The sequence below is a fragment of the Pinus tabuliformis genome, chromosome 2_2 (assembly GCF_031772625.1).
Source record: "Pinus tabuliformis cultivar Carrire ecotype Pingquan chromosome 2_2, CPIR1, whole genome shotgun sequence".
NCBI lineage: Eukaryota > Viridiplantae > Streptophyta > Pinopsida > Pinales > Pinaceae > Pinus > Pinus tabuliformis.
Window position 1 is genome coordinate 358,279,705 of NC_142300.1, and position 12,717 is coordinate 358,292,421.

Consider the following 12,717-nt stretch of genomic DNA (forward strand, 5'->3'; position numbering starts at 1 on the left):
TTTGGATCTAAAATCTCCAGGAATTCTTCCTCTCTAAAGGTTCCATGAAATCCCTAGTTTGTTATCTTAATCTTGCACTTGTATACTTTTCGTGATATTTATCTAGTAAATATTGCATGTACATAAACAAATGTTGATTTTATGCAAGAGTTAGCTAGTACATAGTCTTCAAGATGTTGAAGATGCTTACCTACCTCATACTTTATGATGACTTGATAATGATGTTGAGCATGATGGAAAGAGGGAGTTGTAAGAATCTTGATAACATTGAAGTGTACATTGATGATTAATAGATGACCTTGTTGTCATGTAAGGATAAGAAGGAATGATGTTCCGAAAGGTTGAGAATATTCGATGATACGATGATAAAGCATATGTGGCCGAGTTGTTGATGGATTTGTCCCTTAGTATAGAAGAAGCTCGGATAAAGAATGTTTATAAATCCCCAGTCAAGAGGGAGGACATATTGTGACAACTATACTGAAGACCTTGAAGAAAGAACGAGATCGAAGAATGGCTAAAGAACTGTTAGTAGATGATATTGATATGTCGCAAACAAAGCTTGGATATTTTAAAGAGGTGTTGAAGCTGAGTTTGGTGCTACTGAATAAATTGGAAAAGGAAGCTTTCATGGAGATTTGTTTGATAGTATGATGACCTAAGCAACATCAAAATGGTTGTAGACCCCAAAGTTTTGTGCTAGCATATAGGAACATATACATTGAAAGTTTAATATTGGTTGGGGTTGTGAAGCTATTGGATGTTCTAATAGTTGAATGGCTAGCTGATGTATGGATCTCCCCCTGAGAAGTTTGAATAATTGATATGCATGTTTGGGTTGGTGATTTGGTTGAGAGGGAGAGATGAAGTACCATAAAATTGACTGCATGATGGTACTTGGGAGGACAACTTGGCCTGGTTAATATTGAGATCTCAGTTGATGTCTAGATCGAAAAGGGAGGGTATCATGTGGAGCTCTAGTTTAGTGTTGATACTTGGATCCCTGTAAGGGCTGGTGTTAGGGCATGAAGGCTTAGATTATATCATGTTGGATAGATACTAGGGCTATAGCCCAATGATAACTATAGTGGTAATTGCCTAAATGAAACCTTAGTCCTTGTTGAGAGGATACCTTGGTAGTTAGGGTATCCCTAACATTGTGTATGTTGATACTCTTCTTATGATAACTTTTTAAAGTGAGTATTGTCCTTGTACCGTTAGTCAATTATAAATACCTCCCTAGTTAAGTGGGAGTGTTGGAAAATGTAACTAGTTTTGGTCTTCATAATTGTCATTTGATCTATATATTGATTATGTATCAAAGAGAAGAAAGAAAAAACGTAAAAAACATATATTTGATTAAGCATGTGTTTCATGCTCAAATTCATTTGTCTCTAGATCAAAGGACCCATTGAGTGCTTCTATGTTTTTTTCATAAGTCATAGTTTATGTCATATTGTAAAAGCCCCATTTGGGTATTTGTGTCAAAAGAGAAAAATTATATTTGTATTTCGAAAGTGTCTAAATGCTTCCAAAGACCAATTCGGCCAACATGGTTCAAGTCGGCCTAGAGAGAGCCTCTTGAAAGGTTATAAATGAATGATGCTTCAACCACATTTGGTATTGGATGGAAGCACACACATTATCTCCTGATTTGTGATAATAAAGGACACACGAAGGATTTAAGAAAGGCTAGACGAACCTTGTGAAGAAATATAACATACACATACATGTTTTGGTTCACAACTAAAGAAGGCTACAAAAAAGAGCTCGCTAAGAAAGAAGACTAGTCTATTTTCAGATCATCGATGCAAAAATTTCTAAGGTTGCTAGGGTTTCCTTAGGCCCGAAAATTTCAGAAAGAAGAGAAGTTTGATCCTTGAAGTTTTTGTCTTGTTGTCCTCTTGAAGATGTTTGACTTGTGGAAGTAAAAGGCTGGTTGACTTGGCCTTTGGTGAAAGTAGTATCTTGTCTTGGTCTTGGAAGTCTCCTTTGATATTGATTCTATAAGAAGAGTTCTTTTGGGTTTTCCCCTAGGAGAGGGGTTTTCCCCTGACTTGGAGCCTACATCTTGTGTTCATTTTGTATGGTTGTGATATTCATGTTTTTAGCATTTATTTGATGCTAGAACACTAACATAATCAACAAAAGAGAAATATAATATCATAGGTAAATGTCATGTAAGAGAAATCAAGAATAAGTTGTCCTAATGCTACCCTAATAGATTTCTTAACACATATTAGGTATGGATTCCACTATTTTGGTAAATCTGCATTGCTCAAAACATTTCTCACTAGTTGGTTTAGAACCTTTGACCAAAGAAGTAGAGGCTTCATCATCTAAGATGATGGTCCATCCGTGGAAAGAAGCTAATACCTACCTACATAACATAGAAACCAATTAGATCCATGCGTGAATGTAGAGAATACTCCCTCGTGGTCAAAATCTCACTATCAAACAATGCATGCAGGCTTAGAGTTCCAGTCGTAAATCACTGCTAGTTATCTCAACCAAATTGATATGGAAGATAAGCACAAATTTGCAGATTGTGACAATAGCAAGGGTTTACCCTAGCCACAAGGGGCTACGCCCAAACTCTATATCATCTTCCTTTGATTAATCATTTCACGTCCATAAATAACTAATAAAATTATGATAGCTTAAACTAAGAAATGCAACATTTATAAAGTCATCTAGTTATGGAGCAAACTTCACCCTCCAACATATATTTTTTGATTTAATTCAATAATAAAAACTTATAATTTTGATAATTTTATACATTAAATTTGTAAACTTTCTTATCATTAAAACAACTTCATATTATAACATTAACCATTAAAACAAATAATATCTAATAATCTATTTAAAATTTCAAAAAAAAAAAAATAAACATTTCACTTAAAAAAAAATTAATAAATAAAATATTTATTACAAAATATTTCGTAAAGCTAAACTTAAAATATTTATATACTCCACCGTACTGAACTTACTATTTAGAATACCGAACTTACAATATTAGCTCACTCAATTAGCTTTATTAAATTAGACACTTTAAAAACTTTTAACTAAATTTATAAAGTACTCATTATTTTAAACTACATCAATTGTTTTGCAATAAATAAAAAAATTTCAAAATATTAAAAAAGGGAAATTTAATGTTTATATTTTAATGAAAAACAAAAATTAAAAAAAAATATTCCAAATTTTAACATAAATATATATTAAAAAACACATAGGTAAAGAGCCATGAAAAACAAGAATATACATTCCAAATTTTGATATAAATTGAAATTATAAAACACATAGGTAAAGAGCCACTAAAAAAAGAAGAGACCTAAGTTTAGTTTGCTTGTTCACCTTGAGAAACAATAGAAATAAATTTTGCTTCGGATTGTGAGATGCAACCAAAAATGCTGCGGAAGTTTATGCTCTCTTTCCTTAAAATAAGGAATCCAAGAAATGATTATGATTAGCGATTCACTAATCATTTTCTCTTGATTAATGAATGGATTTCTCCCTTTTGATTATAAACTTGCACAATTTATTTCATTTTATTTATTTATTTATTTTTATTTTTTTACAACATGGTGAATCGGTAACTGTCTGGCCTAATCTAAGGGAGACCCAAGATCAAACCTCAATGCTGCCACTATAACACCAAGAGCATAAGTCTCTATGATTTTAGCAAGAGTAGACTCACGGGAAAGGGGAATCCGCCCCTCTAGCCGCCACCACAGCAGGTCAATGTACTCAATGAGATTTGAACTTCGGTCTACCTGGGCATAGCCCATGTGACTTACCGTCAAACTAAGAAACAATGTATTCATGTTTTAAGGACTAATAATGTCAATCTAAGTAAAATGGTTAATTTGGGATGGCAAGGAAAAAATATGGTTATTTTATCATAAAGTATTAAATAATTTTTTTTCCAAAATAATAATAATCATAATTTGGTATGGGGAATAAGGTCTTTGTTTTGGATCCATGGAAGGCATGCAAAATCCCTTGTGCAGTTGTATACTTGAGACAAAAAGTTTTATGGCAATACAAAGTGCATGATTTGCAGGGATGGTGTGCGAAATTACATGACACATGTGAGAGTTGCACTCAGTGCTTGGATACAATTGACAATGGAAGATATGGAGGTGTTATTAAAGGAGAAAGATGTGGGTTGGTCATGCCCACACACTTCGCTGATTGTCCCACAATAGGGAAGAGGTACCCTCAGTCTCTTGGTTGACCTTTTCATGATTAGCCCGAAGGAAAATGGTATTGGTGACACTGATGAAATTAGATGTGTTGAGCGATTTGCCTGGTGTTTAAAGAAATTGGAAACATGGAGTGGAGGCCAGAGTTGGACAATGGTCTTTTTGCATGCTCATTTAGGGCTCTTTGAAGAATGTTGGAGGCTCTTCCTTTGTATGTGGTCTTCAGACAAAGGTAAGCCTGAATTCGAGCTATGTTGTAAGCTCTGGTTTCTATGTTTGAATACCTTCTTTCCTAGTTTGAGCACTGGTATCTTTCAGTTTTTTGGTTGTTGATTCCTCACTAGAGGCCTATTTTGGGGTATTCACTCCTTATATGATGAATTTCCTTACAGGGATGTGGGAGCTCTGCTTGACTTCTTTAGTCCCTTGAAATTGTATGGGAGATAGTCTATGTGTTTAGACATGGAAATGGCATCCCTCTAGAGTCTAGCACTTTATTTTTGAATTTGGTGAGAATTGAGTTCCCCTTGTTCGATGTCTCTCGGGATTTTTGAGTGTGGTTTATTGTGGTGATTATATTTACCACGGATACCTTTGGGCCTATGTTCATATTGGTAGATGTTGGAGTGGTGTTTTTGGGGTTAGTGTTAGTCTCTATGGATTTAGGTTGGGTGTCGGTTTTGCACCTTCATTTGATTTTAGCGTTTCAACGTCACCCTTCCGCCCTTTTTTAGAATGTTGTCAGGGGCTATGGTTAGCAAATAGTTCTATTAGATGGCTTATCAATTGCTTATCAACATCTTCTTGGGGGGTACCAAATCTTCAAGTTCTTAGTTCACTGTGGATGTATTATGGCAGTGGGAGAACAATTGCGTGTTTAACATTTTCATACGAGGTTAATTATAACATATTGAGTAGTAAGTGCTTTTTGGGACTACACAATTATATTAGATCTCTGGAGACTGTCTACATGCATACCCTTCATGTTAGTACCTATAATTCTATGGTATCTATCTTGTATCTGATTTTGTATATTGGAACTAGTATTGTTGGGAAAGTGAATGCAAAATCCCCTTCCTTGGGATTTCGTATTAAAACCTTTGAAGTTGAAGTGCATTGGGAATTTAATCTGTGTCTATAATCAGAGTATTGTCTACATTTGAAAGTTGGAGTTTAGGAGATTACGGATTCGAGGGGGAGAAGTAGCTAGGCCGACTCTACATTACGCACACCATGCATCAGGAAATACTTGAACTAATGGAAAGCATGCAAACTCTCTAGACCCGAGTACAATGAATGCAGAATGAGTTAGACTATGTGCGATCTCAGTGAGAGGACGTGATGTTACGATGGGACATGGACATAAAAGAGAAACATGAAGTCAAAGGCATAATTCTTGAACCTTCTCCTCATGATTAATATTTGTGACAACCATGCCTTGTAAATTTTGGATTTTTGGTTGATAGATATTGGTTGTTTTATACATGAAATAATATAGTAAGGTGCTTAGATAGTTTGGGGAAAATTTGTATAGATTATAGTGAATGGCTAAAAGTAGGAAGAAGATATAAAATTAGGAAGCAACCTCTATTATCTTATTGTATTTGTAACTCAACTGAGCTCTTTGCTCAACGTATTTAATACAATATATCCTTTGTTCTTGTTTATATATATATATAACTATTTTTGTTTGTTTGTTAAGTTGTGTGAGTCCTGGGATTACTGCAAGCTTAACCTTTCGCTTAAGAAAACACGATCTAGGGGCATCTAAGTCGTCAAAATCATGGGGGATTGAACCCGACCTCAGTACTAGTCCTTAACATGGCTGGGTGTTGGCCCATGGAGTTTCGAACTGGTGACCTTCACATCATAAAGTGCCTTAACAGTACACCCCACCACCATCTATTTTATGCCCTGTGGATTTATATAAAAGTAAAACTATAATGGAAATATATTTTTAAATACAATTTTTACAAATTTTCATTAAAATTTAATAAAAAATTGTTAAAATAATATATTTGAATTTATTCAAATTTTGGAATATATATATATATATATATATATATATATATATATATGACTATGCTGAGCTTGTATTGGATGGAAGAAGGCCAATCCATCCATAATGAAAGGAGTTGTCTTCAGTGCGACTTTTTGGACTTTTGGGTGCGGTGGAAAAATTTGAGGTGAAATGTTGATTTCTGTTATTTACACTGGTTTTTCACTGTATATATAGATTCAGCACTCTGAAAAACCCCTAGTGCACTTGATTGGGCAGGGATTACCCATCAAATTTGTGATTTCAATAAATTGTTGTCCAATTTTAAAGAAATTAAAAAACTAACCAGAGAAACTTCAAAAAAACCTCACTAAAGACAACTCGATAATAAAATACTTACCACTAATATTATTAGAAGTGGTTCAGAGCCTTCCTAAATTTTGGACACCCCTTGGAATTGACTTCCTTCCGCAACAACTCCACAAAATTTGAACCCACCCTTATTATATATAAAAACTATTTCCTTACCCTCCTAAATTCGCATAAAACTAACCTGTTTGTCATAATTCAAATCATGTTGACCCAATGAACTCAATCCTGAACATTAAAGCACTACTGGACCACTTTGATCAGATATTTTTAACCACAACAGTTTTGCGTTGGTGCATTTTGGGTCATAGCCTTTTGGATAATTGGCTAGGCCGGCAGGTACAGAGAGATAAGGAGTGAATGGTTTATGTTAGGTTAGGGTATGATAGGGTTCTCTCCGGGCCACGTCCACGCTATCACATCCAGCTTGCACAATCTTCTGTCAGCCGACGGTCAGACCAATCACACAACTGAACGCACAACTCGGCGATTCCGTGCCACATCCCCTATCGGACCAGAAGCAACTTACGCTTCGATTGACGGAATTCTTGATGGTGGGTCATGGCTTCTGCGGACACGAAGGAGTTTGAAGAAATCAGAGGTCGGAATCTTACAGCCAACATGCTGGACATGCGAGTTTGTCGCCACTAGATACAGTAACAAGGGTTTAAAGCAGATCCTAGGGTTTAATATCTGGTTATTTTATGCCAATCGAGGGCTTCTGGGTCCCGTATTTTTGTAAAGATTGCTGACACCAGGACTAGTCTGGACGACGACGATAGATTGCACATAGAAGTTGGTCATAAGAAACATATGTGAAGGTGCAGGTTGAGGTCGGAGAAGTGAGGAGGCGGAGGGGACATTCAAAGAGGAAAGCGTGTAATGTATGGCTGAGATGATCTGAAGCGGAAACTTCGAATCGTTTCATTCAAACTCTACGCCCCCATCCAATCCGGATCTTGCCCTTATATCTTACCGTGTCCCGGCTTTCAGTTCATGCTAAATCCGACCTTTCCTCTGCATCTGGTTATCGATCACAGCTAATTGAAAAGCTATAGTTTGAGCCCAATTTATTGCCTAGGACTGGTGTTTTGCTTGGGTTTTGATCTGGCTACCATTTTTTATAGTTGATTCATAGGCGGGTAATAATTGAGTATTCATTGCAGTAATGGCGTTCTCCGTATTATCTGATTGCTGTGTTTTGAAAACGGCGCCATCTCTTAAACTGGGCTCAAAACACAAGCCCATGGTTCCTCAAGCATCTCTTCCTGCTATTGTGGGGTTGAGATCCTTGCCCTCATTGTGTCTGGGGAGGTCTTTTCCTAAGCATAAGGGTGCTGGTGCTTTCCCTTACGGTCCCTTGCGCAGTGGACCGAGGTTAGCAGGGGAGACCGGTGTTGCAGTGCCTCTTAGGCCTACTTTGGTTTCAGATAATGAGAATGGTGAAGCGGGCTTTGATCCGAGCGCGCCTCCTCCGTTCACCTTGGCAGACATTCGAGCAGCCATTCCGAAGCATTGCTGGGCGAAGGATCCTTGGAAGTCTATGAGCTATGTTGTGAGGGATGTAGCTGTTGTGGTTGGGCTGGCGGCTGCAGCTAGTTATTTTAACAATTGGGTGTTTTGGCCCATTTATTGGGCTGCTCAGGGGACAATGTTTTGGGCACTTTTTGTGCTGGGACATGACTGGTGAGTTTCCATGCTCCTTAGGTCTCTTCTCTGCTTCTGCCAGTATTTTTCTGCAGATAACGGTTGTTGTGGCTGTTAATTAATTGATAGTTTGGATTTAAGAAGTAGCTAAGTAATGGTTGTTTTATGTTCATATGTTGATGGTTTGGATGTAAGAAGTAGTTAAATCATGGTCATTATAGCTGTTCATCAATTGATGGTTTGGATTTAACCAGTAGTTAAATAATGGTTGTTTAGCCGTTTATTTATGGTCTGAATTCAAGAAGTACTTTTCCTGGTTTGTGGCACATTGTATTCCCTGAAATGTCTTGCGGCACACTTATAGATCGCATCGTCCTAGAACTCTCTGCTGGCTGGGCCGTTCTTGCCAATAAGGTTTGGAAATGTCTTCCCTTCACGGATTGGGTACTTCCAGGATACGTTGGATAAGGGGCACTCAAATCTCCCCATATCCTTCTGGAATCTGGTAGACCATGAATCGCCGAAATTGCCATTCGCAACCCTCAAATCGTCATTTCAATCATCAGGGTAGATTTGAAGATGCCGAATTAGTCTAGGATTGCAGTTTCTGAACACTGGGATTGCAGATTTTTTGAGATTTCAGTTTTCCACGCTCTTCCAGGAAGGCCCTCAAAAGTGGTAGGTATTAAGAGGCGACAAACTGTTGACAGTATCCCTATGCTACGGTTCCTGGTCGTCTGAACCTGCCCATGCTTTACGTGAAGGCTGGTTGGGTAAAGGGTCCTATTAACTCCACATAAAGTTTTGTGGGTTGAATTTTTATTGATGGTGGGGTACTTTCTGATATCCGGGTCTGGCACTTTGTTGCATTTTGGTTAAGAACCCATGTCCATAGGTAGTTGGCCTTAAGGTCTTTAGTTGTGAGTTCTCATCTCTGGGCTAAATACTGCCATCTTTCAAAGGCCCTTCCCGCTGGCTGGTGGTGCTTTGTGTTCCAGGCCTGTTCTCTTATAGTTGCATGCTGAACGGTTTAACATTCTGGACAAGTCAGGAACTAGCTTAGCATGATGGTTAGGTTACTTTGAGCTTTGCAACTTATGGATGGAAACAGTTTATAATTTCTGCAACATTCCAACCAGCAGACATGGCAAACGTGGTCATATTTCTTTGAGCAACATTGTTTGATCCTTTTGGGGAGGGTGATTTGAAGGGAGCCCTGAATCACATTGTGACCTGCAATGAGTGAAATCATAAGCGAAAATATTTTGATGATTGAAGCAATCAGTTTGGATCTAGCAAGGACAGGTGACGGCATGGATTCGTGATAAATACAGAGTTACCTTTGAGCTCCGAGCTTCGATCATAAAATCAAAATCAAAACTGTGTATCATTGTGACCCTACAGATTATAGGCTGTATTATGCTTGTCTTTTCCATCTAGTGTGTGTGGGTGCACTCATTTGGGGGGCCTGGTCAATAATTGCCTAAAATTAAGGAATCCGGATTTCTCCTTGTGGTTTAAATATAATATCGAAGTGGAAAGGAAATATAAAATTGGGGTATTCCTTGCCTGGATTATGGATTAAAGGTAGCCTTATGCATGATCATTGTTCTCTCTCTTTTATTGAACATCTGAAAGATTCAAACTGGGCTAAACTCTTGGAAATTGTTTGTGTGCAGTGGCCATGGAAGTTTTTCTAGCAACCACAAACTCAACAGTGTGATTGGGCATTTGACTCATTCTTCAATCCTCGTACCTTATCATGGCTGGTAAAGTAGAAAATCTTTTGTATCCTCAGTTGTTTTCCTTTTATATATGTCTTTCAACATAAACAAACATGCTTTACCAATGTAAAGTTACATAAAAGCCTCACCTATGTGCAGTAGATTCTTGCAAGATCTATGCTGCATTGTCTTCCTTTTATCATTATGTGCTGCTAAAGCTGTATCGTTCTTGGAGATGATGAGGAATTTGTTAGTTTGTGAGGATGTCTTTGGTGTCTTTTTTCTTCTTTTGGAACATGTAAACAGTATTTTTTAATGTAATTAGAAATTGTGTATTTGCAGGAGAATCAGTCACAGAACCCATCATCAGAATCACGGACATGTAGAAAATGACGAATCATGGTATCCTGTGAGTATTTGACATGATTCATTGACATTGCATTTCATTGAGTAATGCGAGTGGTTTGTCTTTGCCATTAATTTATAATTTAGTTTCTGGGTGCTCCTAATTTCACTCAAACCAGTCCACTTATTAATTCTAAGTTCCACACCAAAACACACCATGCTGGGAAAATGTTTCAAAGAATAAAAATCAATAAACTACTTTGGAGTAATGGAACAGCCTCTGTCTAATTACTTAATTCTGCTTTGTCTAATTTCAGATGTCTAAAAGGATATATGACACTTTGGATGAAACAACCAAGAAATTACGGTTTACTTTCCCATGGCCCCTCTTTGCATATCCTTTCTACCTGGTAAGTATGTGTTCTCTTTTAATTTGTGCTTGCATTTTTACCATTCATGGTATTTAAGTATCTTCACATATATTACCTGGTTCTGATTTGGTACATGCAATGGCTATGTTTTCAGTGGGGTAGAAGTCCTGGAAAGGAAGGTTCTCACTTTCATCCGGACAGTGATCTATTTGTTCCGAATGAGAAGAAAGATATCATTACATCAACAGCATGCTGGAGTGCAATGGTGGCTTTACTAGCCGGACTTACAGTTTTTATGGGTCCTGCATGGATAATAAAGTTCTATGTTATTCCCTACTGGGTAATCACCTTGCTGAATTTCCACTATGGTTTTCCTATAAATTGTCTCACTTCCATGTTCTTGGTATTTTCAGCAGAGTGCCTTTTGGGTTTGCTTTGCTTCTTTTGTGTCATGTCCTGTTGGAGCTGACTAGTTTTGCTAGTGCACGCTCTGGGGACTATAGATTATTTAAAACCGCCTGCCTCTATCATAACATTGTATTTTGGAATGTGTCATGGACTGCAGATTTTTGTAATGTGGTTAGATATTGTGACATACCTTCATCACCATGGTTACGATGAGAAGCTTCCATGGTACAGAGGCAAGGTACATATTGCATAACTAGCTTCTTCGTATTTTTGTTGTTAGAATTTTAAATGCTTGATAATACTAAGGCTCCAGCTACACTGTAGGAATGGAGTTATCTCCGAGGAGGGCTTACTACCATTGATCGAGATTATGGCTTGATTAACAATATCCATCATGATATTGGAACTCATGTTGTGCATCACTTGTTTCCACAAATACCTCACTACCACCTGGTCGAAGCGGTGAGTTCTCCTGCATGTTCATTGGCTGTTAACTGCATTAAATAACTAAGACAATCTATGCCTCTATGAGATTTTCATCAATTTTTAGATTATTAGGAGTGAGCATTCCTACAGATTTTGAACATGTTCTTCATGGAAAAATACTCAACGCTCACCATATAAAACAATCCCGTTGAAAATATGTTCTGATTTTACATAATGTAATTCTTCCTAATGACATTACTTTAGGCAGTATGTTATTGTCATAACATTTGACTGTTCATTCCAGTATCGTATTAGTTTAGCGGGAATTCTAATTTATGAATCTGATACACAGACTGAAGCAGTAAAGCCTGTGCTTGGAAATTACTATCGGGAGCCGAAGCAGTCCGGTCCTCTGCCATTGCACTTGCTGGACCCTCTGATGAAGAGCATGTCACAAGATCATTATGTTAATGATGAGGGAGAGATTGTATTCTATCAAACCGATCCTAACATGACAAAGTCGAGAAGATGAAATCAATCTGAAAATGGCTGAGTATTTTTTAACATATGGCTCGGGTAGTTTTTTAACATATGCCATTTTCCAGCAGCTATTCTTCGACATTGTTTCTCTGCTTGTAAAATGTTCAAAGCTGTTGCATGATTCGGCCTTTCTATTTTAGATTTAAATTCAAAGGTCTTGATTATTATCTTTCTGATAATTTATATTTTGTAGCCTTGAGCCATTCTAAAAGTATTTGGAAAACAGAGGGGCTCAAGTTGTATATTTTCCCAAAAGAACTTGGGAAAGTATACTTTGGTTAAAATATCAAGAAATAACATCTACAAATGTATTGGCTAGGAATCCGGTACTGAAAAGGCCTGGAAAGTCTCCGGAGATTTGAGATCTTAGAGAATTTTTCCTATGTACTATATCGGTTTTTAGATAATGATTTATTTATTTATTAATGAATACCTTTTCTTTTTTCCCGAAGTTTTAGACTTTCCACCATCACTGGAATTCTGAAGTGCATCATAATCTTCATCTTGAATGATCCGTGTTGGAAGTATGCCTTCCAAACTCCAGCATTAGTAGTATATCAATAAATCTTTATGTTAAATAAAATTAACCCATCATCAATTAGAAAATTGCTGCCATCACTGGAATTCTGTAGTGTGTCATAATCCTCATTTTGAATGATTTGTGTTGAAAGTATGCCTTC

General features: G+C 37.1%; 1 protein-coding gene across 1 annotated transcript; it reads left to right on the plus strand.

Annotated features, from left to right (window-relative positions):
* The first annotated feature begins 7,042 nt into the window (after positions 1-7,042).
* LOC149192725 (omega-3 fatty acid desaturase, chloroplastic-like) lies at positions 7,043-12,488 on the plus strand. Its single transcript, XM_089404684.1, has 8 exons — positions 7,043-8,262; positions 9,903-9,992; positions 10,290-10,356; positions 10,610-10,702; positions 10,818-11,003; positions 11,229-11,309; positions 11,396-11,533; positions 11,850-12,488. Exons 1-8 carry the CDS (start codon positions 7,745-7,747, stop codon positions 12,027-12,029), a joined length of 1,353 nt encoding a protein of 450 aa, XP_089260810.1. The 5' UTR covers positions 7,043-7,744; the 3' UTR covers positions 12,030-12,488.
* The last annotated feature ends 229 nt before the right edge of the window (positions 12,489-12,717 follow it).

Bases quoted from the DNA above. Each gene is read 5' to 3' on its own strand.
- LOC149192725 (XM_089404684.1), top strand. From the start codon at position 7,745: ATGGCGTTCTCCGTATTATCTGATTGCTGTGTTTTGAAAACGGCGCCA. The intron at 11,310-11,395 runs GTACATATTGCA...GCTACACTGTAG, and splicing joins TTCCATGGTACAGAGGCAAG to GAATGGAGTTATCTCCGAGG. The intron at 11,534-11,849 runs GTGAGTTCTCCT...TCTGATACACAG, and splicing joins ACTACCACCTGGTCGAAGCG to ACTGAAGCAGTAAAGCCTGT.